The sequence below is a fragment of the Corvus cornix genome, chromosome 1, assembly GCF_000738735.6.
Source record: "Corvus cornix cornix isolate S_Up_H32 chromosome 1, ASM73873v5, whole genome shotgun sequence".
NCBI lineage: Eukaryota > Metazoa > Chordata > Aves > Passeriformes > Corvidae > Corvus > Corvus cornix.
The window spans coordinates 115,774,027-115,797,470 of NC_046332.1; the positions used below are offsets into that span (position 1 = coordinate 115,774,027).

Below are 23,444 nucleotides of genomic sequence, written 5' to 3' on the forward strand. Positions count from 1 at the left end.
AAATGGTGAGACTGACAATTTTAAGCTTCATCTGGGAATGGGAATTCCTTCAGAAAATCAAAACTAAAGTGAAAAGGGGCTTCTCAGTGGAATACTGGTGATCCTGGAGGTGGGAATTCACCTGTCACTACATCTGTGCTGACAGTGATTACCTGTGCCACACGGGGATACTTCTGTCCCTTGAAGTACTTCTTCTATCCCTCCTGGTTCTCAGGGTTGAGGGGGCTCTTTGTGGGGTTCCTCTGGTGTGGGGGGGGGGTTTCTTTGTTTTTGTGGGTTTTCCCTTGGTTTTTTTTTTTAAACACAGTTTTATTTACTCCACCTGCAGAGCTGCCCCAGCCCTGGGGCCCCCCACAGGGAGGATGTGGAGCTGCTGGAGAGAGGCCAGAGGAGGCACCAGGATGAGCAGAGGGATGGAGCAGCTCTGCTGGGAGGAAAGGCTGCGAGAGCTGGGATTGTTCAGCCTGGAGAGGAGAAGCTTTGGGCTGAGCTCAGTGTGGCCTTGCAGGGCCTGAAGGAGCTGCAGGAAAGCTGGAGAGAGACAATTCCCAAGGCATGGAGGGCCAGGAGCCAGGGAATGGCTTCCCAGTGCCAGAGGGCAGGGCTGGATGGGAGATTGGGCAGGAATTGTTCCCTGGCAGGGTGGGCAGGCCCTGGCACAGGGTGCCCAGAGCAGCTGGGGCTGCCCCTGGATCCCTGGCAGTGCCCAAGGCCAGGCTGGACATTGGGGCTTGGAGCAGCCTGGCACAGTGGGAGGTGTCCCTGCCATGGCAGAGGGTGGGGCTGGACGGGCTTTAAGGTCCTTCCAACCCAAACCATTCTGGGATCCTTTCTTCAGAAGAACCACGCTGAGGGTGCTGAGCTCTCATCCAGAGACTGGACTTGGACACAGATGCCTCAGGAAGCCGGGTGCTCCCTGGGTTTGTTTGTGGGATCTGTGTTGCCAGGCAGAGGGGCAGCTCCTGCCTGCACCAACAGGAGCTTTTTCTGGACATGAGGTTCCTAGAAATGAGTAACTGAAGTATCTTGGGAAAAGTTTCCCAAGAAAAACAGCTGATTGTGAAAGTGATGGCAAAATAATCTACATGCTCAAAAGCAGCGGTGCTGTCCAGGCTTTTATTTTCCTCTTTCAAGTTCTCTTTGGACGAGGTAAAAAATAAAACATAAAGATCCCTCTTTACCTGCCCCACAGTAATTAGATACCTGAGTCCTGCCAGTAATATTCAGTAATCCCAGTTAAATTCTCCTTTCTTTTTACAATGACCACTTTCCCCGTCTTCCCTGAAATGTGGGACAGCTTTGATATCTCACTTTTTTTCCCCAAAACAGGAGTGTGCACTGGGTTTTGCCAAGTTTTCCATAAGCACTGCAGGAGGAAGGGACATGGATGGGTTTCAGTACTGAAGGGGTGAGGAGGAAGAGGACAAAACCATCTTCCAGGTACTGCCAGCACTGATAAGGCTGGGCTTATTTTAATGATGTGAATCTGAATAAAATCTACTTTTAGTGAATAATGTGTGAAGAAAGAGGTGAAAATAATGACTTGGGAAAGCAATAAAATTCAGAACTCGACTAATGCTTTAGAGATTTCCTTCAGGACTCGCAATTCCACCGATGGACAACTCCTGGTTCCGCTGAGATCACGGGAATTCCATCTGAGGCCACACATGGAAGAGATCGAAGCATTTCCCCTCAGCATTCGGACATTTCCTCACCGGGCGTTTCTGTGCCTCAGGTTTTTAAGGCGAAATTCGTCACTGCGTATTTTGCAAGGCATTGCCTTCCTGAATTTATCGGACAAGTAGCGGGGAACTCCGGGGACCGAGGCCGGGCCGTGTTTGGAAATCCAAAGCGATGAATCCCGTGCGGATTACGAACACAGACAAGTTCGCTCGTCGTTTATATCGGTGCTTGGGGCTGCACAGTGTAGTCAGAGGATAAATTTCAGTACAGCGAAGCCTTTCCCAGGCTCCCATTGCCACCACCCTGCTCCGAGCGCGGCCCTACAGTCCTGATAAGCGCCATTCGCGAGCTGCGTAACGCAGTGGCGGCCCTGCCTACAACTCCCATCAGCCAACACGGCGCCCCCCGCCCGCAGCGGGCGCTGCCGGCGCGCAAAGCACGCCGGGATCAGTAGTTCCCAGTGGTTACGACCTTGCGTCATTCACCCCGCCCCGGCGTTGCTATGACAACCGGGAAGTGGGCGGGGCCGCGCGGGAAGTGGCGTCAGCGGCTGGGAAGTGACGAGAGAGGACCCGGATGTTGTGGGGGCGGGGCTCCCGCTCTCCCCACCCCCCGTCCCGGGTCACGTGATCGTGGCGGTCACGTGACGGGAGCGATGGGCACGGCGCTGGACGTGCGGGTGAAGCGGGCCGGGAAGGTCTATCGCGATGGGGTGCGTCTGTCGCGATAGTCACCGCCGGGATCGCGGGGAACAGCGGGGCACCGCGCGGGGCGAGCGGCCAAGGAGGCCAGTGGTGTCCTGGGGTGCAGTGGGAAGAGCATTCCCAGCAGGTCAGGGTTATCCTGCCCCTGTGCCCAGCCCTGGGGGCACCTCTGGGGTGCCGTGCCCAGCTCTGGCTCCTCAGCCCAGCAGGGCCAGGGAGCTCCTGGAGCGGGGCCGGCGGAGGCTGCGCAGCTGAGGAAGGGCCTGGAGCAGCTCCGTGCCCAGCACAGGCTGAGGGAGCCGGGGCTGCTCAGCCTCGAGAGGAGCCCCAGCTGAGAGGGGCCCTCAGCCCTGGGTGTCCCTGGCTGCAGGGAGGGCTCAGGGCAGGGCCCGGGCTCTGCTCCGGGGCCCGGCAGCGGCACCAGAGCCACGGGCAGGGCCTGAGCCCGGCAATTGCCCTGCACAGGAGGCAGAACTGCCTTCCGTGGAGAAAAGGTGGCAGAGCCCTGAAACAGCCGCCCAGGGAGGGCCTGGAGTCTCCTCTGGGACATCCCAAGCCCACCTGGATGTGCTCCTTTGTCTCCTGCTCCAGGTGACCCTGCCTTGGCAGGGAGTTGGACTGGATCATCTCCAGAGGTCTCTTCCACCCCCGCCTATTCTGGAATTCTGTGAGGGTCTGTCGGGGACGCTCGGGGTCTGTCGCGCCCCGGCCCGGCCGCGGGTCCTCGCTGGGCTCCGGGGCCGTGTCCTGGCCCGGGTTTCCCGCTGGGAATGGCCCAGGACCGTCCTTGGCAGCGGGGATTGCTCGGGAAGCGGAGTCGTTCGCCCTCTCCTGTCTGTGCTGCCGTGGTGTCGGCGGCTTTCCCTGTGTCCCAGAGCTTTTTCCCTGTATCCCTTCCTGGAGCTTTTCCCCTGCTCCGAACTCTCGCTCTGTCCCTGCCCGGAGCTTTCCCGATCCCGGCACGGCTTCCCGGTGGCCTCCCGTAACCAGCAGCGGCTCAGCCCCGAGTTTTTGGGCGTTGCCTTTGGGATTAAGTGTTGCTTTTTGTGTTTCCCCTTTTCCTGGATACTGCTGGAAGACCCCGACCCCGCTCTGCAGAGGCCGATGTGGCTTGAAAGGGAAGGAATATTTTTAATTTTTATCGCTATTTATCTAGAAATGCTGTTCAGGTCTCTCTTTTTTCCTTACCATCCAGCCACGCACTTGTATCACAAAAATCCTTTCCATCCACCGAAATTCCATTTACTGAATGATTTTAATGCTGGAAAACTGGATTTGAATGGAAGGGCATGCAGCATCTGTCCTACAATTGTCAGATTATCTAGAGAATGGCTTTGGCAAAGCTCAGTTACCTCCTTTAGGAATAGCTCCATAGTGATAAATACAGTCTGTGTCTCATTTTCACATCATTTTGTGCATAATAAAGTTATAAATTATTAGGATTTTGTTTATTTATCTATTTCAGTATCTCCCTGCTGTGTTCATTTTCAGTTTGACTGAACTTGACTTGCTTTATATCACTTTTAGCTGGTTATAGTTTTTTTTTTTTTTAGTATGGGAAAGGGATATTCCCTGTGTTTTAAACTGAAATTAGGATACTTCTGGTCAGTCAATCTGTCAGTTTTGTTTGTAGCTTCCACTTCAACTCCATGTGGAAAGGTTTGTAATTTTAGTTCATTAAGTGGGACTGGAATTTGTAAATCTTGAGATGAAAACACAATGATGAAAGAGCTGTACACCAAGGAATCCAGCGTGGATTTTTAGTAGGAATCTTGTAGGGACAGCAAGGAATGGAAGAGACCTTAAAGCTCATCCAGTGCCACCCCTGCCATGGCAGGGACACCTCCCACTGTCCCAGGCTGCTCCAAGCCCCAATGTCCAGCCTGGCCTTGGGCACTGCCAGGGATCCAGGGGCAGCCCCAGCTGCTCTGGGCACCCTGTGCCAGGGCCTGCCCACCCTGCCAGGGAACAATTCCTGCCCAATCTCCCATCCAGCCCTGCCCTCTGGCACTGGGAAGCCATTCCCTGGCTCCTGGCCCTCCATGCCTTGGGAATTGTCTCTCTCCAGCTTTCCTGCAGCTCCTTCAGGCCCTGCAAGGCCACACTGAGCTCAGCCCAAAGCTTCTCCTCTCCAGGCTGAACAATCCCAGCTCTCGCAGCCTTTCCTCCCAGCAGAGCTGCTCCATCCCTCTGCTCATCCTGGTGCCTCCTCTGGCCTCTCTCCAGCAGCTCCACGTCCTCCCTGTGCTGGTCCCAGGGCTGGGGCAGCTCTGCAGGTGGGCTCTCACCTGGGCACAGGGGCAGAATTTTGAGCTGTTTTTTTGTTTCTGAAGAAATATTGAAAAAAAAAATTGATATTTAACTTCAAGTCATCCTTCCCCTTCCTGCTCCCAGGACGTGCACCCTTCCCACGTGGAGCTGTGTAGGCAGCAGCTCTGGAATGGGTTGTTGCTGTGTGACAGGAAACTTCTCCTTTGTTAAAGCAGTTCACACGTTCACAGTTGTCCTTGCTTCTCATAGTTGAGCTGGACTCATTTTTTAAAGCAATAACCTAATTGCTGGTGCTAATTAAGGCCCTTTAGCAGAGCAGTGCAGAATTTAGGTCAGCTTTTCTTCGCTGTCCTTTTGTGCTCGCGCCTCCTGTTCCGGCATTTCCCACTTGCTGCAGATCCTCTTTCCAGGCTCTCAGGATGTCAGCTTTGGTTGGGATGTGGATGTTTTCCTGCTCTTCAACCCCCCTGACCCACTTTTGCCATCCTGCACCACCAGGAAAGACAAAAATCTGCCAAAATTCCCAGTCTCCTGGAGAGATCCTGGTTTGAACTGGTCGGGTGCAGGGTGAGCAGTCGGGATTTTCCCATGGTTGGAGGGAGCTGTTCCTCAGGGCCTGTTTGCCTGGGGAAGGAGCAGGAGAGAAGGTTTATCCCCAGGGGACTCTCCAGTTCTCCATCACCTGCTGCCCTTTCCAGCTGGGAATATTTCAGGATTGAAGCGGATTCTCCACTGTGGGAGAAGGGGAGGATAAAGCATGGAGTGGGTGAAGGGAGTTGTGTGTTGCTCTCCTGCAGTTCATCAGTTTTTCAGTGTTAAACTGAGTTGACGCTTTGAGGAGGCAGCATTTTTGTGCAGAGGATATTTTGTGGACAGCACATCCTTCATGGGATGAGTGACAACATTCCTGGAGTCACACAGCTCCTGCCTTTCATTCAGATTCACTTTGAAACTGTTTCTTTGTGTTCATTTTTGTATTTTAAATCTCTTCTGCTCCACTCTCGAGGTGGATCTCACCTTCAGCTGGGCCGTCCCTTTCCCAGTTGTGCCTTCTCTTCCCTCTCCCGTGGCCAACCATCCCAATTTTCATACAGCAATTCCTCCTCAGAGTTTATTCCAACACATCGAATGGAACTTGGTTGTTAGCAGCTGACCCAGTGAGAGGGTTTTTCATCTTCCTGGACAGGAAAATCTTGAAACTTTGGGAAGAATTTGAAGCTCAGGTTAATACTTGTCAAGAGGAGGGTGATATTTTTAAGGAAAAACCAAAAAATGCAGAGCTCTCATCCTAAATTCCTTCATCAGTGTTTGTCTATCCTGACAAGGTTACACCATTCTTTGGCAACAGGGTTTTTTTGAGTTTGGAGATCAGTTCCACACTGTGTGGCTAACAGCTATGAAAAAATGGATTTAAACAGATGTTTTCCTCTTTCCTATTAGGAAATTCTTTCTGGAGTGGTGGTCATAACCAGTAAGGACACGGTGCAGCACCAAGGGATCTCCTTAACCATGGAGGGCTCAGTGAATCTGCAGCTCAGTGCCAAAAATGTGGGCGTGTTTGAGGCCTTCTGCAACACCGCCAAGGTAAGACCTGCACAGGTGAATATTCTTAACACAAAAACCTCTTTTTTTTTCTCAAGAAATCTTTCCTTAATGGCTCTAAGGTGGTCAGAGCTGTTCATGGTGTGGAAGTGATGGAAAGCACAGAAATGCTCAGCTTCATTTGGAGATCACAGAATCCCAGGATGGGTGAGGGTGGAAGGACCCTGGTGCCACCTCCCTGCTCCAGCAGGGCCATCCCAGAGCACAGGGCCCAGGGTTGTGTCCAGATGGCTCTGGAATATCCCCAGGGAGGGATATATGAGGACCTTTTGCAGAAGGAACTTGCACTGATGGGAGAATTTTCTTTCAGGCTGAAACACACTGCCATAAATGGTTAAAAAGGGTTAGTGGATGATGCATTGAAGGGCTGGGATTTAAAGAAAAATAATGAATTGTGTGATGTTATTTAATTTGTGTTAAAGTGACCAGGTTTAACCGGACTTTTGTGCCAGCTCAGTCCCTATCACAGTAATTCCTGTGGGGGCCATGGAGGGGTTCCTGGGCATGAGACAGGACTTACCCAGATTCCTCTGCAGAGAGTGGGACTGCAGAGCTCCTGTGCTGCTCCCCTGGTTTGGAACTGTGGGGTTTGGATCCCAGCAGGGCAACTTATCCCAGGCTCCACAGGGACAGGGCTGTGCTGATGGGAGCAGGGCAGGCTGTGTCTGGAGGCAGCTACATTGGGAAAACAGTTTGGTTAAGTTAGGATGGCCTTGAATCAGGGAATCACAGAAGGTTTGGGTTGGAAGGGACCTTAAAAATCATCCATTCCCACCCCCTGCCATGGGCAGGGACACCTCCCACTGTCCCAGGCTGCTCCCAGCCCCAATGTCCAGCCTGGCCTTGGGCACTGCCAGGGATCCAGGGGCAGCCCCAGCTGCTCTGGGCACCCTGTGCCAGGGCCTGCCCACCCTGCCAGGGAACAATTCCTGCCCAAAATCCCATCTAACCCTGTCTTCCTCCAGCTCAAGGCCATTCCCTGGGTCCTGTCTCTCCATCCTGTGTCCCAAGTCCCTCTGCAGCTCTCTTGGAGCCCCTTTAGGCCCTGGAAGGGGCTCTGAGGTCTCCCCAGAGCCTTTTCTTCTCCAGGTGAACACCCCCAACTTCTCCCAGCCTGGCTCCAGAGCAGAGGGGCTCCAACCCTGGGACCAACTTAGTGGCCTCCCCTGGACTGTCTCCAGCAGCTCCACTTCTTTCTTGTGCTGGGAGCCCCACAGTTGGGGAAAATAATGGTAAAACTGCAGAGAGAAAAGAAATGTCATCTCCAAGCCATGTCCCCAGTCAGAGCAGAGTTAACCCTCATTCCAGGGAGAGCTGTCCTAAATAATAACAAAGTTTAGTGTGAGAAAGGGCCAGGTGGAGGTGGGAGCAGACAGCTCAGTGCTCAGCTGCACAGGTTTGGTCATTCCTGCTGCTGTTGAGGGTCATAATTTAGGAAATGAAGCTCCACTTCCCAAAGCTGGAGATGCTCCTGTTGAGCTCCCTGAATATGTTAGTGTGATGCACCCATAAAATATAAATTGTTCTCTTGAGCAAAGTAATAATACTTCTTCTCATTTTAAAGAAATATCCAGCACTGTGTGTTTAAAGAGGTCCCTGGGATTCTGGAAATCCAGGAATCCTGTTAGAGTTTAGATGTTGTTGGTTCTCTGTCTCAGCCTAAACCTCTTCAATATTTATCCTTGCAGCCTATTCAGATTATCAACAGCACCATTGAAATGGTGAAACCAGGGAAGCTCCCCAGTGGCAAGACAGAAATTCCCTTTGAATTCCCACTGCAAATGAAGGGCAACAAAGTTCTGTACGAGACATATCACGGAGTCTTTGTCAATATCCAGGTGAGGAAGCCCTGTCTGGAGAGAAAAGAGGAACTTTTATCTGCACAATGTGTCCTAGAGCAACTCTCAATCCATGGAAATGGAGGATGAAGTTTGGTGGTGGTTTCTTTTCACACTGGCTGTGCCTTCCACGCTTTTATCCAGTAAATCTTTCAGGAATGATGGCACAAACCAGATGTTTTGCCTGAAATACCTCAGCAGAACAGCTGTAACCTAAATCTGAGCCATCCTGATGTTGTAGGCAACTTTATCCATTCCTTTCCTGAAAAAAAAAAAACCAACCCAGCACCACAGTGTGGTTTTATTCCAAATAAATGTGGAACTTCATAATGAAAACTCCAAGTGTTGAGAGCAAAACAAATCAGGAATTGTTTGCTGGGGAGAGAAGGAGTAACATTCACTGCCCAGATCTGTATGGAATGCCTGCTTGGACACAATCTTGTGGAAATACAGTTTTGAAATTTGATCTTTTTAGGTTAAAAACTGCCTTACCATACGTGGGTTGGTTTGTTTGGGGGATTTTTGGTGGGATTTTTTAGGGGGAAAGTCTTTCTTCAGCCATCTCTTGAAGGTAAATACTGTGTTAGACAATGAGCTTTTATGTCACTGGAATTAAAAAAACAACCTAATAAACTAAATCATCCCCCAGCAGCCTGTCAGAAGTAACTAAAAGAAAAAAAAATCCCTTGTTTTTTGTCTATATTTGGATATTTTTAAAATCCTTTCCATGTATTTGCTCAGTTTTGGCTTCCTCCCTCATGTAACAGCTGTTGTTTGTGGTAGGGATGTCAAAAATGGTGCAGCACTGGTTGAGTTACTTCCCATATCCCAAATAACTCAATCAGTCACTTTGAGGTGCACTTTAATGGGGAATATTTGTTTTATTTTCTCATTCCCTCTCTCCTCTGTGTACCTTTTCTTGCATAAAATGCCATTAAAAATTAATGATTTAGATCTCAGCCAAACTTTGAGAGTCCTGCTCTCCTGAAGAGGGAAATGTAGCACTCAGGGGCTGGTTAAGAGACACTTCCTAAACCTCTGGGCAGTTTAACTGAGCCTCTCTTTCTTGATTTGGGGATTAGTTGTGGGTTCACACTCTCTTCTGATGCAGAGACCTTTAATCAGACACTGCTGGGGGGTCGTGGCCATGAACCAGAAGTGAGGAGCCCAAATCCCTGGGCTGAGGGAGGAATTAAAAATCCAACAAACTAAACAAGAAATGCCCCCATCCCAGCAAATTCCCTGTCCTGTGAGGACACTGAGAGGCTTTGTTGGAGATGCTGAAGTGTAGGGTTACTGGGATAATCAAGGTCTTCCTATTTTTCAGCCACTGGTTTATGGCTCCCATTTTAGGGCAGGCAATTGGAAGCAAATTCACCTCATTGCCTGATTTTAGTGCAAGCTGCTGCTTTGAGCTCAGCTGTGTGGCTGAAGAAGTTCTGCATTAAATATCCCAACAACTGTTCCCGCTGTAAATCCCACGATAAAATCAAAATTAGAAGGGCTGTGAATATGTCACATTGAAAATCCAAAGCAGGGTGAAAAGCAAGACCATGATCACCCTTAAGTGGATATAACAGCAGCAACACTCTGCACAGAGGCAGAAAGGAGGTGAAAAGTTGGGAAAGATTGAGGAAATCTGAATTAAGGCTCTTGTTTTGTTTTTTCCTGTGTCATCCCATTCCCCCAGTACACCCTGCGCTGTGACATGAGACGCTCCCTGCTGGCAAAGGACCTCACCAAGACTTGTGAATTCATTGTCCACTCCCTGGTGAGTGTGGTTTGTATTCATTTTGCAGATAATTCATTTATTTGGATTTTTTTCCCCCCCCCACTTCACTTAAAGTTTGGCAGTAAGGGAAAAAAAACCCAAATAAACCCATGGAAATTGGGATATCGAGACGAGGGATCATAGAAGTGTAGAATCAGAATATCTGAGTGGGAAAGGATCCACAAGGATCATCGAATCCAACTCCTGGCCCTGTACAGGACACCCCAAAATCCCCCCCTGTGCCTGAGAGCTTTGTCCAAAATGTAGGAGTAAAGGAAATCTGCCCCAAACCAAAACCACCCCGAAGAGCTGTTGCTTCTGATTAGAAAAACCCATCCCTGTTTCATTTTAAAGGACAAAGAGGAGTTGGATTTTCAGATGTTTTTACAGTGCCCTGAGTTCTCTTTATTCATCCTTTCAGTTCTGAGACAATGGGGTGCTCACATAAATACGATGTCATTTCTCCAAACACTGTTTTGAATTATCCCAGGAGTTTTCAGCCAGAGGTTCCAAGCTTCCACAGTCCTGGAAATGGGAGTTGGGTGGTGAAAATACCTGATTTCTGTTCTTCACGTGAGGAGTAATGAGTTAGAGCCCTGACTCAAAATATCACAGCTGGGTCTGCATCAAGGTGGAAATCATGGAATTTTCAAGGTGGGAAGAGCCCTTCAGGACCACCCAGTCCCATCATCACCCCAAACCCTGTCCCCAAGGGCCACATCAGACTCCTCCTGAGCATTCCCAGAGATTCTGCCACTTTCCTGAGCAACTCATTCCAATGCTTGACCATTCCTGCAGGGAAAAATTGCTTTTAATCCTGATCCTTGCGGGAGGAGGTTGGATTCCCAGAAATGCTTTGCTGGTTGTTACAGAAGTTCCTGTGTAGGGTTTGGGGTTGGTTTAGATTGACCTGTGCCTGTCCTGAGGACACACCTGATGAAATGTCCCTTTTTCCATCTACAATGTGCTGGAACATCCTGCTTGTATCATTCCTTTGAACTCTAACAGGACAGTAAATACCAAAACATTTAGTGTCACTCAGGACTAGTGGTGGAAATGTGACTTCAGTTCGAAAGGACCTTTTTAAAAGATTTAGTTTGGTGTTACAAACAAGTTTCCTGTTGGTAAGATTTCAATATTTTCTGAACTATGTGATGCTACATTTTACTGGGCCATTATTACATTTGTAAGTGAGCCACACTTGTCAGAGGAGTGACAAATCACATCTCATGCAGTTTTCCTGGGTTTATTTCTCGTTCCCACTACAGCACTTCTGAGCTCACAAGTCAGTAAATCATGAATCTCTCAGTCAGGGTGAATTAATGAGGTTTTACTGAACATATCATTCTCACTGTCAGTGCTCAATGTACCATTCCCTTAAGCTTGTTCTGTGCCAGAATTTGTCATTTTGGGAAAATGCAGCCAATCTTTTGCTAATCTCTTCCATCTTGCAGCTGGGCAGCAGCAGCTATTTGGAATTCTTGAGCAGTGAGGGCAGATCCTCACTGAGAGTTCCAGATCAGCCCCTTGCTGGTGGAGAACAAGAGGGAGGCAGAGTTTTTATAAAGCAGGTTTGAAGCCATGGACACAAATTCATTTAGAATCTCCCCATCCCAAACTGAATAATGAAAGGAAACATTCCAAGGGATGTGTAAAATGAAGTTATTTGTACATACAGAAATGGGAAATTGAACTTTTTTTCCCTCTCTGCTTGAGATGGGGAGTGTATTCCTGCTTTTCCAGGTGGTTTAGGGCAGCCAACTGTTGTGGTTTCTAATATTGTCTCTGTGTTTTGGGGATCAGTTACAGTTTAACCCTTTCATTCCCTGCAGTCACAGAAAGGGAAGCTGCTGCCGAGCCCCGTGGACTTCACCATTACTCCTGAAACTCTGCAAAATGTTAAGGAGGTAAAGGGATTTGCTTATTATTTCATTTTAAAATGTAATGTTTGTGTGATTGAGTGAGACCAGAGGAGTGATTAAATTCTGCTTTGTAGATAATCAGCTCTTTTTTTTTTTACTTTTCCATTTTCTTTTTCACTTTTATAAGCAATCAAGTGATTCTGCCTCTTCTCCTGTACTGTGGTGACCTGTTGGAGGTGGAATTTTCCTCAGAAGTGGTTAAATATTTTTATCCCTTTGCTGAGTGAAGGATGGGAGTGGAGCAAGGGAAAACATTTCTATACCATGTACAGCCAAGAGCCTTTAAAAATGTGTATTTTGAGCCTTGGTTATGTCTTTTTTTACAGCCCCCTGTGGCTTTGGGAAGCCTCAAGGAAGGCAGGGTTAGATGGGAGATTGGGAAGGAATTGTTTCCTGGCAGGCCCTGGCACAGGGTGCCCAGAGCAGCTGGGGCTGCCCCTGGATCCCTGGCAGTGCCCAAGGCCAGGCTGGACATTGGGGCTTGGAGCAGCCTGGCACAGTGGGAGGTGTCCCCACCTCCTTCAGCACACGGTTCCAGCTCCTGGATGAATTCTAACAGCCAAGTTCTGTCAGTTCTTCCCAGGTGAAGTCCATCCGTGGGGTGGATGGAGGAGCAGGAAGGAGGCATGTCAAGGGAGAAGATTGTTGGAGATACCCTGATAGAGACAGAAAGAATTAAATTTAAGCTACGTGAGGCATTTCTGAACTCTTGAGTTCTCAACTTTGGAACTTCTGGAGAATTTCCTACTTCTCTTGATAATTTTCCATAAGGTTTTATTTTTGCTTAGTCTGCTCTTACAGTGGCATCTTCTCCCTCCAATGTTTCCAGAGAGCCTCCCTTCCCAAATTCCTGATCAGAGGGCACCTGAATTCCACCAACTGTGTGATCACGCAGCCCCTGACGGGGGAGCTGGTGGTGGAGAGCGCCGAGGCGGCCGTCAAGAGCATCGAGCTGCAGCTCGTGCGTGTGGAGACCTGTGGTGAGCCTGTGTCCATGGGAAGGGCAGGGAACAGGCTGCAGGAATGCCCTCCATCCCTTCAGAGGGAAGCAGGGAAGAGCATTAAAGAAAGGCCAGAGCATTAAAGCCTTGCAGGGTTTGCACTCTGGAGCAACTCTGTTAATTTAAACCATCTCCATGATCCTTAACTCCGTGAAAACTTGCAGGGCACTTTTCCCCCCTAATCCTGGTGTGTCTCCATTGGAAATTGTGGCTGCTGCTTTCTCTCATCTCAGCCCATTTCCCTCCTCTCCCTGTGCCCCTCCTGCCATGCCCAGGGTGTGCTGAAGGCTACGCCAGGGACGCCACGGAGATCCAGAACATCCAGATCGCCGACGGGGACGTGTGCAGGGGCCTCCCCATCCCCATCCACATGGTGTTCCCCAGGCTCTTCACCTGCCCCACCCTGGAAACAACAAACTTCAAAGTGGGTGAGTGGGGAGGCATTGTCATGGGAAATGAGTGTCCACATTCCCTTTAGATTGGCAGGTGAGGGGATAAATCTGCAGGAAGAGCCCTCTCCTTCCCTGAACCCTGCTGGATTTCAGACAAGAGAAAATACAGCCCAAATACTTCCAATACAAACAGTTGTGCAGCCACTAATACTCCTAATAAAATTCCATGATGAAGGGACAGGAGGAGCAGTGGGATGCAGGTCATGTGATTAAACCCTTGAGTAAAAGTCCAAGAACAAAATTCCTTCTTTTCCTCACCGGGGAGAACCCCTCTTCCCATTTCCTCTCTTTTTTGTTTCCCACTCTCCTGCTGAAAGCCCTGGAAGCAGCAGGGTCGGTGTGGGTGTGACTTTCCTTATCTGCACCACGTGCTCCTCCCTGCTGATTGTTGCCAAAACCCAACTTTTCTCTTAACAAAATCAGGGTTTTCCTCACTTGTTCAAATAAGTACTGCAAGAATCCACTTGGCTGGTTTGTATTTCTCCCCTTCATCCTGCTGGAATCTGTTGGCACGGAGTTTGTGTGCAGTGATTTTCCCCAAAATAATAATATTCTTTATTTTTTTGCCATTTTTAGCTCTTGAATAGCAATTTGCAGTGAGATTTTCAGTTTATTTTGACTTCTGCTTCCCTTCATTTATTAACTTGGCCTGACTTTTTGTTCTGTCTCCATTTAGGATTGGTTATTGATCTGACATAGATTTTGGCTTTGAAGGACACAATGTAATATCTAAGGAGTAGATTTGCCTCTGGAATTTTTGTTCCGCAGTTTGCAGGCCTGTTGTATTCCAGTATTTCATTTCCTAAGGCTGTTACATGATGGAAACAGGGAATGGGTCTGTCCTGGAATTCTCCCATTCCATGCTTCTAAACACCATTGTGGTGCAGCTGTCTTTCCCAAAACATCTTGCTCTTTGATGTCTGAATCCTGTTTTCCAAAGGATTGTTTGCCACAATTTATCAGTGATAAACCAATCCAGAGGAATCCCAAAGATCAGAACAAAGCAGGAATTTCTAGGAATGGTTCAAGATCTGGGATGCCTGGGTGAGCTCCTGCCTCATCCTGCTCCTAGGATTGAGCTCCCTATGGAATTGGAGTGGGATTGCTGCTAGGATTCAGCTCCCTATGGAATTGGGATAGGATTGCTGCTAGGATTCAGCTCCCTATGGAATTGGGGTAGGATTGCTGCTAGGATTGAGCTCCCTATGGAATTCTCTCCCCTTTTTTTCCCCTTCTCCCAGAGTTTGAAGTGAACATCGTGGTCCTTCTGCACGACGACCATCTCATCACAGAGAACTTCCCACTGAAGCTCTGCAGGATGTGAACACCCCCAGGAGAACCAGGGAAGGATTTACTGGAATTCCTCAGAGGGAAAGTGGAACTTTATCTGTGCCTGCCTTCTTGCTGTGGGTTCTTCTTGTGCTTTCACTTCCCTGTTAACCTGGCCAAGACTCTGCCCATCTGGATTTCCCAGCCCAGCAGCGTTGGCAGGATTTCCCAATCCTGCTGCCTTCAACAACCATGTTTTCCCCATTTTTTTCTTGGGGAAATCCTGAAGGAATCATTCTGTAGCTTCCTAAGGCCTGTAGGAGTATGTAGCAAGTTCCTCTCTTGATGCAATTTTGTAATACTCATTCCAAAGTCCTCTGAAGACCCCTTAAAAGTCATAAATCCCATTACAGCCATACTGGGAGAGTATGGGAATTGTGGTATAATGAGAAATAAGGTCTTGGAAGGTCTAAAAAAATGGTGCTACAACAGTGGGAGGTGGTGCTGTGGGATCTGTCCCAAGGTGGATGGGGAATGAGTGATGGCAAATCCCACCAAGGAAATTTTGGTCAGTTGGGAACAGGAGTTTGTGTTGGAGGAATAAATGAATGTGTTTGTGGCTGTACAGCCTAAAGGAAGAGTAGTTCAGTAAGAAAGAACCTTCCCAACACAACCAGGTTGTGGGGGTTTGATGTTGTTTTAATGGAACAGCCACAACTTGCAGATTTTCTGTTAATTTTCCATGTGGGGTAGAGGCAGGCTCAGTCTGTATTATGGAAATTGGAAGTGTAAAGATGAGCACCTGAAAAGGCAGAATTAAGAGAACTAAGAAAAATCATTTCCTTTGGTTTATCCAGCAGCACTGCCAAGCAGGAGAATATAATTCCAGTTTTGACCCTGGTGTTTTAGGGGAGAAACAGCTGAAATTTTTATTCCAATGTCTGAGAAGAGGGAGGAAAATGCTGTTGACTGAAACTTCCCACTTCTCCCTAAGACCAGGGGATGGTACAGGGGGATTTGGGGAAGTGAAAGCCACTCCTTGGACTTCCCAGTCTGCTCCAGGAGTGCCAGAAGCTGCCAGCTCCCGCTGTCCCAAGGGATGTGGAAAGAGGGGCTGGCCTTGGGAAGAGCTGCAACCCCCCCAAAATACTGGAGGCTGAAAAGGATTCCAGTGCTGGAATTTTTAGGCCTTAATTCTACAGCACAGAGTAGTTACTCACCCCTAACTCAGACTGAGCAGAAATACTACACACAAACAACTTGTTGGGCTGCAGCAGTGATTTTATTTTTTATTCAAGTGGTAATTAATACACTGATTAACCACAGAGGAGTTTAAAATTTCAGCTGGAGGAGATGTGTGGGGAACAAGCGATCCCTGGACTTAGCCAAAAGCTCCTAATCCATATCATCCTGCCTGTATTCAGATATTTGATTTTCACTTTAAGGTTCTCAGGCTCTGGCCCTCATCTTTTGGGTCTCTGGGACAAACTTGTCACTGTTGAAGGTGCTCTGGCCAGTTCAGACTCGGGAAACAGTGGGAGAACAATTCCCTGAGCTGTTGGAATTCTGCCCCTCCTGCTACTGGTGACCATTCCTGCACAAAATACAGAGGAAGTGTTGCTTAAAAATCCTTTAAAAAATCCTTTTTTAAAATCCTCCCCATTTCAACAGACCAGCTCTTCAACAAGGGGGGAAATTCAAATTTCAACCTTATTTTGAGAATAAAGAATTGATCCACATGAATAATTTAGAATTCCAGTTTCAAAATGTTACTAAAAGTCATTATTTAAATGATTTGAATTCTCAGCTGTGGATTTAGGAGAGAGGAGCTGCAGGGATGAACTGCAAGGACCAGAGCAGGCTTGAATCCTGAATTGTTTGTGCCAGTGGAAGGGAATGGTGTGGCTGGTCCAGTTCTGCTGGTCCATCCTTCGGGTCACCTACTTGTTTGATACTGGAACAAATCTGAAGGAAAAGCCCCCTCTTCACAGGAATTACACACTGGCCTTTCAGATGACATAATCTGGTACTTTCAGTGTCCCTTAGCCAAAAATCCACCAGTTTTGTGTGCTGCCAGCCCTGAACTCCACAGCTTTAGGCAGGAAGCAGGAGAAATCCTTGATCTTGGAACGCTGTGGCTCAATGCCAAGGGCCAAATCCTGAGGCTGTTCCCATTGCCAATAAACCCAGGGTTCTGTCCTGTCCCCCATCACTGGGGTTATGCTGCAGCCCTTTTGCATCTTAGTATAAAGTGTGGAGGTAAAAGCAGGTTCAGCTTTACTTGTTCCATGCAGGAAGCTCAGGGAAATCCTCAGGAAGCAGAGCATGGACACGGCAGATGGGGCAGGTGCTGGAATGCTGCTTGAGCCACGTTCGGATGCACTGCGGGGACAGGGAGAGGGTGAGAGGCAAAATCTGGGAAGAGGAATCCAGCTGGAGGCTGGAAAGAATTGGCACTAATGGGGAAGCTCTTCAACAAGTTCTACACCACTGGAATTTGGGGTTGGAGAATTGTTCTCCTGCTCTAATCAAATTCGTTCTGCGAGAAGAAATCGGCGTTAAACAAAAAAGGTAAAGGGGAAAAGGCACAGACAGAAACATGGAGTTACTCCAGCATAATCCTGACTTTTTCACTCCCTGAGTTTCCACTATCAGGTGGCAAAATGCAGGGTTTTTAGGGATAGCCCATTCCCTGAGTGTGCTGCCAACAGTCCCAACCAAATTCACTCTCTGAAGAATCAGCATAAATTCACTGATGAATTATTTTACTTTAAAAAAAACCACTTGAAGCTTTCTGACACAGTCAGGCTGTCTGTGGGGCACGTTTTGGGGGGCAAAAGCTGGAAAAGCAAATTGTGCCCCACTGTTTAAGCATTGAAGGGTAAGGGGAGAGTAAAGGGGTGGTTTTTAGGAAGTGGAGATCAGGAGCAAGACCAGAGCTCACCTCCCTGTGGAAGTGATGCCCACACTCGAGCTCACAGGAGTCTCTGCTCAGCTCATCGTGACAGATCGTGCAGGGATCCTCACTGGAGGCCTGGCCAGGAAAGGAATGCTCAGTTATATAAAAACCATCAGCAATTAACCAGCACTTTCTACTCAATTAACGAGGTCACTGACTTTAACCAAGTCTATTTAGGTTTTTGTACACAAAATAAACGAAGCAGTTCTTTTTTTTTCCTGGATTATTTCGTGTCCTGTACAAAGCAACAACTCCATAGAAACAGTGGGAAACTTACAGCATTGTCCTGCTTTTTCCATTTGGCTTTAGGTATTGCTCCAGCATTTCCCCAGGGCTGCAGGTTTGGCTGAGGGGGGTTTTTACTGGAGCTGTTTTTAGGGGCAGGTGCTGCCCGGGGGGAGCCGGGGGCGATTCCTTCCGCAGGCACTTCCCGGCTCCGCGCTGCCGCCGGGGGAGCAGAGTCCAGGGAATGCACGGCCCTGCCTGCTGGAGGTGGTGCCTGCACAGGGATCACAAGGAATTGTGTTCCTTGGGGCTGTGCTGCTCTGCTTTCCATGGGGGGAAGGGGAGCAGCTCCAGCCCCAGCACCTTGAGCCGCTGGTCCAGGATGAGCTCCGTGACCCGTCTGAGGATTTCCTCCGGGCTCAGGCCTGCCAGGGTGTTCCCATTTCTCCTCTGCATGTCCTTGATGAAGCCAATGAAGTCTGAGCTGGAGGGAGAGGAAAGGCAGGGTCAGAGATGGCATCTGGGGGGCACTGCAGGCTCTGTGATCCCAGCAGGATCAAAAGACACCAACTTTTCCCATGAACTGATGCAGGTTCCTGCTCCCAGTAACTCAGTAACCAGGATCAAACCCCTAAACAATCATCAGAATCATGGAATGATTGGGTTGGGAGAGACCTTAAAGCCCATCCAGCCCCACCCAGTTCCATGGCAGGGACACCTCCCACTGTGCCAGGCTGCTCCAAGCCCCAATGTCCAGCCTGGCCTTGGGCACTGCCAGGGATCCAGGGGCAGCCCCAGCTGCTCTGGGCACCCTGTGCCAGGGCCTGCCCACCCTCCCAGGGAACAATTCCTGCCCAAGATCCCATCTAACCCCACTCTCTGGCAGTTAAAAGCCATTCCCCTTTTCCTGTCCCTCCACCCCTTGTCAGCAGAATAAAATCAATTCCTCTTGCACTTCATCCCTGGCTGTTCAGACCGTCTTTCACAGCACTCCTTCAATCCATACCTGCTGTAGTTTGGGAATATACTCTGGAGCTGGGCAATAATATTTTCAATGGCTTTTGGAAGCTTTTTGTTGTTTGGAATTCCAGGCAGCCTCGGCTGCAGAGCTGAGGGATCTTGGTGGCTCTGGCTGGCCTGGACGTGCTGGGTGTTACTCCCAGAAATCCCTGATGGGCAGGATGGTGAGAGTTTATTGGAATGTGATCCCTCTGGAGCTTTGGGATGCGTTTTCCCAGCTGCAGAAGAACCCTCAGAGGTGGCAGGTGCTGGCTTAGCTCCGGTCTGTGCTGGGAGTGAAGGCTGGGCTGGAGCTTTTCCATCAGAACTCAAAAATGCAGGAAGGGGACTGGGATGAGCGGATGCCGAGCAATAGGTGACAATGGCAGGATCACACATGGGAGGTCTGCCTGGTATTGTCTAGGAAACAAACACATTTCACAGGAAAAACAGTGATTGAAACAAATCAAGTTGAACTCTGGAGTATTTGCAGTCTGAATTGTGACAGGTTTGGCTGTGCCCAGGACCTGGAAGGTCACAGCAATTTATCTTAAGAACTCCCTAAGATCAGGGCAGGTGTCTGACCCCGTGATTATTTCTCTTCTAAAAGGTCACTCTGGTGTTACTGCAGGAAAAATAAATTCCAAATGCAGAACAAGGGGCTCAGGAGTTGCTTTTCCCCAATAAATTGGTGGTGATTAAGTTGTCTCCATATTCTGTGTCAATAAATAGAAAGGACAGACCTAAAAATAAGTGGGGAATTATGCAGGAGAGGAACTTGCAGAAGCCCAGAAAAAGTGCAATAACAATCTCAAATATTAGAACAGAGCCCTGAATCTAAATTATACCCAGAACAAAAAAAAAACCAAACAAACAAAAACACAAACAAACAAACCAACAAACCCCAAGATTTTCTGCAGAGAAAAAAAAATATGTATTAAAAAAATAAATCTAAAAAGGACCAATCAGAAGAAACTGCTGAGATTTGAGCAAGGCATTGGTGGAGCTGTTGGCCCATGAGAAAACATCTGTGAACAGCATTTCCTGGGGCTGCTCTCATTCCAGATGCATTCCCATAAATGGCTCTGCTCCACCTCGTTCCTGACACGCTGGGCTGGGAGCTGAGGTTGGTGTTTGTAATCAGTGACACACGGTGCTGTAGGAATTCCTTCAGGGAAGTTTCCCCATGGAAAGGGAGCTCAGGCCTTGGAAAGAGCTGCCCAGGGAGGTTTGGAGTGCCCATCCCTGGAGGTGTCCCAGGAAGGGCTGGAGGTGGCACTCAGTGCTCTGGGCTGGGGACAAGGTGGGCATCGGGCACAGCTGGGCCTGGCTGGGCTGGGAGGGCTTTTCCAGCCTCAGGGATCCTGGGATTCTGCATAGTGGGGCTTGTCCTGATGGACTTTGGGGCTGTTCAACCTGGAGAAGAGAATGCTCCAGGGAGCCCCTTCCAGTGCCTGAAGAAGCTCCTGGAGAGCTGGAGAGGGACTTGGGACAAGGGCTGGAGGGCCAGGAGCCAGGGAATGGCTTCCCAGTGCCAGAGGGCAGGGCTGGATGGGAGATTGGGCAGGAATTGTTCCCTGGCAGGGTGGGCAGGCCCTGGCACAGGGTGCCCAGAGCAGCTGGGGCTGCCCCTGGATCCCTGGCAGTGCCCAAGGCCAGGCTGGACATTGGGGCTTGGAGCAGCCTGGCACAGTGGGAGGTGTCCCTGCCCATGGAACTGGATGGGCTTAAGGTCCCTCCCAACCCAACCCATTCTGGAATCCCAGGATTTTGGTGCTACAGGAACCCCACAAAGTACAAAACTCAGTGAGGAATCAACTTTGAACAGCTTGAGCCTCTCACAGGAGTTGGGAATGTGCTGCTCCCTGGCCTTCCCCAGGCTCATCTCCATCCCCTTTTCCTCTGGAGCTGGGATTTTGTGTGTCCAAGGCTGCACATTCCAGTTCTCCCTGGACACCTCCCACCACTGCCAGCCACGCTGAGGGAGATTCCAAGCACTGGACCTGCTGTGGAAGGTGGGATACTCACAAGAACTCCCTGAGGATAAGGAACATCCACGATTTCCACTTTACTGAGGCAGTTCCGGGCACCGTTTTTCACCAGCTCAATTTTTTCGTCATACTCAGCCTGCAGAAGGAAAACCAACCAAGCAACCATCATCTTCCTCCACATCAGCATCCACAGAGCTCCCTCTTCCTTAAAAATCACATTTTACATCGGAATTTCTCAGAGAGTTCCCTGTTGGGGTTTTTTTAAGAGGTTCCATGGATTTCTAAAGGTCACGAACCCAAAAAACCGGATTTCTTCATGTGGGATGCAATGTTGAAGCGAGTGTGTAAAGGACAGATTTCTGCCTTTAAAAAATGAAATATATCCACTAGAAATTAACAACCTGGACTCCAAACTGTCTCTTTTGTAATTAAAAAAATTCCCCTCAGCATTTGGAGGACAAGCTGTTGGTGTTTTTAAAAAGAAATGCAACGTTATTAAATGTTTTCATTTCCAAAGTTCAACTTAAAAGCTTGTGGAGAGAAATGAAGTTTTACCTCGACTTTTTCCAGTTGTTTCTTGACATTTGCAATAAATATTTCCCAGGAATCAATCTGGGACTTCAACACAGGAGCTGCTGAAGCTGAGCTGCTGAAATATTGAGGATTTGCAGTTAAACTCCAACATTCCCATAATTTTTGAGACCAGTGGTGTTGTCCCAATAGTTCCTCCCTCAGCAATTAATCCCAGTTAAAGTTTTCAAGGGGTTTCAGGTTAAAATCAGTTACACTGCAGCCCTTTTCCAGGGATAACTGGAATTATTATTACCAAGATAATCTGATTTTCCCAGCTCAGAAAGACACAAGGATAAGGATGAGACTCAATTTCCAGCTGAATTTTGATTGGGGAAATACTATTTACCCCCAATCCTGTGCACATTTATATTATAATCTAATACTTCTTATAAATATTGTATATTTTACACAATTACGTAACAAAATAAAAATTATTTTATATAATAATACAATATAAAATAATTAGAATAATTAGAAAATTAAATAATTAACAACCAGGAGTAGTGGAATTCCTGGTGGGAACTCCCAGTACCTGCTCAGTGCCTTCAGCATCCTGAGATTTCCTTCTGCCTTGGCAATGGTGCCTTTGAGCTTCCAGATTTCAGTTTCCTTCCAGGTCTGGAGCACTGAGACCTGGAACCAAACAAAAAAATAACAAAAAAGGGATAAAACCTTGAACTAGGATTTTAATAGGAATTTAAACAAGAGTTTGGTGGTTTGAAGTGCACACACAGTCCCTACAGTGAAGAATTTCAAGAGGAGTTTCCATCCCTCGCACTTCCAATATTTTTGGTATCATTTCTCCACCTCCAATCAGCACAAACGACCCCAGCTCTTGAAAAAAAAAAGGTTTTAAGGATTTTTTTTGTTTGTACCTCTGCTTTAACAGCTCTTTTCTCACACTCCTGGCTGTTATCTTGACTCTTTTTTATCAGCTCTTCCAATTTTCCTTTCTCACTAGCAAATTTATTACTGTGAAAGAAACAGAAGGGAAGTATTTGAGTAACAGTCACAGCAGAGCGGTATTTAAAATTTATGCCATTTTAGAGGTTTTTTACAGCTACTCAGTGTCATGTGATCAAGGGAAATGTACAAGAATATGATTTTTATTCTTCTAAATATTAATATTTACTCATGGTAAGTAAAAGCAAACTAACTCAGAGTAAGAAATACGTGTTAAAGTGCTTATATTCCCCTAAGCCTTTACCCAGAGTGAAGCAGAAAAATGTAAATATTGCTGAAAGGGACATGAGTTTTACCTGGTCTCCAGAAATGTATTTAAACACTCATTATATTGCTTTTCCTTGTCATCAATGGTCTTCAAATACCTACAGGAATCAAACATTTATTAAGCTTGTTGTGACAAAGGTTTATTGGCAAATCTGGTACATGTTCCTCTATAACCACCAGGACAATCTGTAGCTTTTAGATGCTGTTTGATACCACAGGAATTATGGAATTCCCAGCCCTGGAAGTGCCCCAGGCCAGGTTGGAGCAGCCAAGGATAGTGGAAGAGGCTGGAATCAGATGGTCTTTAAAGTCCCTTCCTACCCAAACTATTCAGGGATTCTATTCTAAATACATTTAAATTTATTCCTAACAAATCAGTCATTAATATAAAAACTGGCTGATGATTTTTCAGGAGAGATTTGGCCCAAACTACTTAAGACTAAAGAGAAAACAAAGGCATTCAAAGTCTGGGCTCTGTAAACTGAGAGGACATGAAAATACAGCAGGAATTGTCAAATCTGGTTAGAAGAATTATTACTAAGTGGGTTTCATCAGTTACCTAAAAGCTAGTTTAGATGTTTACCTGTAATTTGCCAAGAAATACAAAATAAGGAAGTGGCCATGTCCATATTTCAGCCTAATACTGGGAGAAAATGGCTGGCTGGTTTCACAGCCAAGGATTAAATTTCCTTCAAGATTTCTGAAGTCTTTAGACTGTCAGAATGACGGGATGCAAATCTATTTCCAATCATACCTCTCACTGGTGTCTGAGTGTTTTTTAGCTGTGCTCCTCAGGGCTTTTAAGTTCTCCCGACTTTCCTTCTTCTCCTGCTGCCATTTCTTCATTTGCGTTTCCGAGTCTTGGTGGAACCAATCCAGCTCGTTCTGGGAGACCTGGAGGCAGGAAAGAAGAGAACTTTTATTTCTGAAAATAGTGGTTTATTCAAATAAAAG

At 47.8% G+C, this 23,444-nt stretch overlaps 2 protein-coding genes and 1 long non-coding RNA gene across 7 annotated transcripts in view; 1 reads left to right on the top strand and 2 right to left on the bottom strand.

The window, feature by feature from the left end:
• Positions 1–1,102: 1,102 nt before the first annotated feature.
• LOC109146202 lies at positions 1,103–3,138 on the bottom strand. Its single transcript, XR_002048111.3, has 2 exons — positions 2,949–3,138; positions 1,103–1,917 (listed from the first exon to the last, which is right to left on the bottom strand). It is a non-coding gene; the product is annotated as an uncharacterized LOC109146202 (long non-coding RNA).
• On the top strand, positions 2,289–15,326 carry VPS26C (VPS26 endosomal protein sorting factor C). The gene is made up of 8 exons (XM_039553503.1): positions 2,289–2,395; positions 6,099–6,242; positions 7,949–8,098; positions 9,789–9,869; positions 11,702–11,776; positions 12,621–12,771; positions 13,068–13,220; positions 14,486–15,326. Exons 1-8 carry the CDS (start codon positions 2,339–2,341, stop codon positions 14,566–14,568), a joined length of 894 nt encoding a protein of 297 aa, XP_039409437.1. The 5' UTR covers positions 2,289–2,338; the 3' UTR covers positions 14,569–15,326.
• Positions 15,327–15,789: 463 nt separating this feature from the next.
• TTC3 (tetratricopeptide repeat domain 3) overlaps positions 15,790–23,444 on the bottom strand; it is a 41,601-nt gene continuing 33,946 nt past the window's right edge. For 3 of the 5 annotated variants that reach the window (XM_039553488.1, XM_039553498.1, XM_039553497.1), the window contains 10 exons: positions 23,245–23,384; positions 22,520–22,588; positions 22,136–22,232; positions 21,793–21,893; positions 21,243–21,336; positions 20,725–20,823; positions 18,704–19,116; positions 18,061–18,181; positions 17,750–17,971; positions 16,803–17,547 (listed from right to left, as the gene is read on the bottom strand). In XM_039553488.1, the coding sequence (XP_039409422.1) occupies positions 17,317–17,547; positions 17,750–17,971; positions 18,061–18,181; positions 18,704–19,116; positions 20,725–20,823; positions 21,243–21,336; positions 21,793–21,893; positions 22,136–22,232; positions 22,520–22,588; positions 23,245–23,384 (1,587 nt within the window). In that variant the 3' untranslated portion in view covers positions 16,803–17,316. Of the gene's footprint in view, positions 17,548–17,749; positions 17,972–18,060; positions 18,182–18,703; positions 19,117–20,724; positions 20,824–21,242; positions 21,337–21,792; positions 21,894–22,135; positions 22,233–22,519; positions 22,589–23,244; positions 23,385–23,444 lie in introns of all 5 variants that reach the window. The other 2 variants (XM_010411228.4, XM_039553493.1) reach the window with 2 other exon arrangements.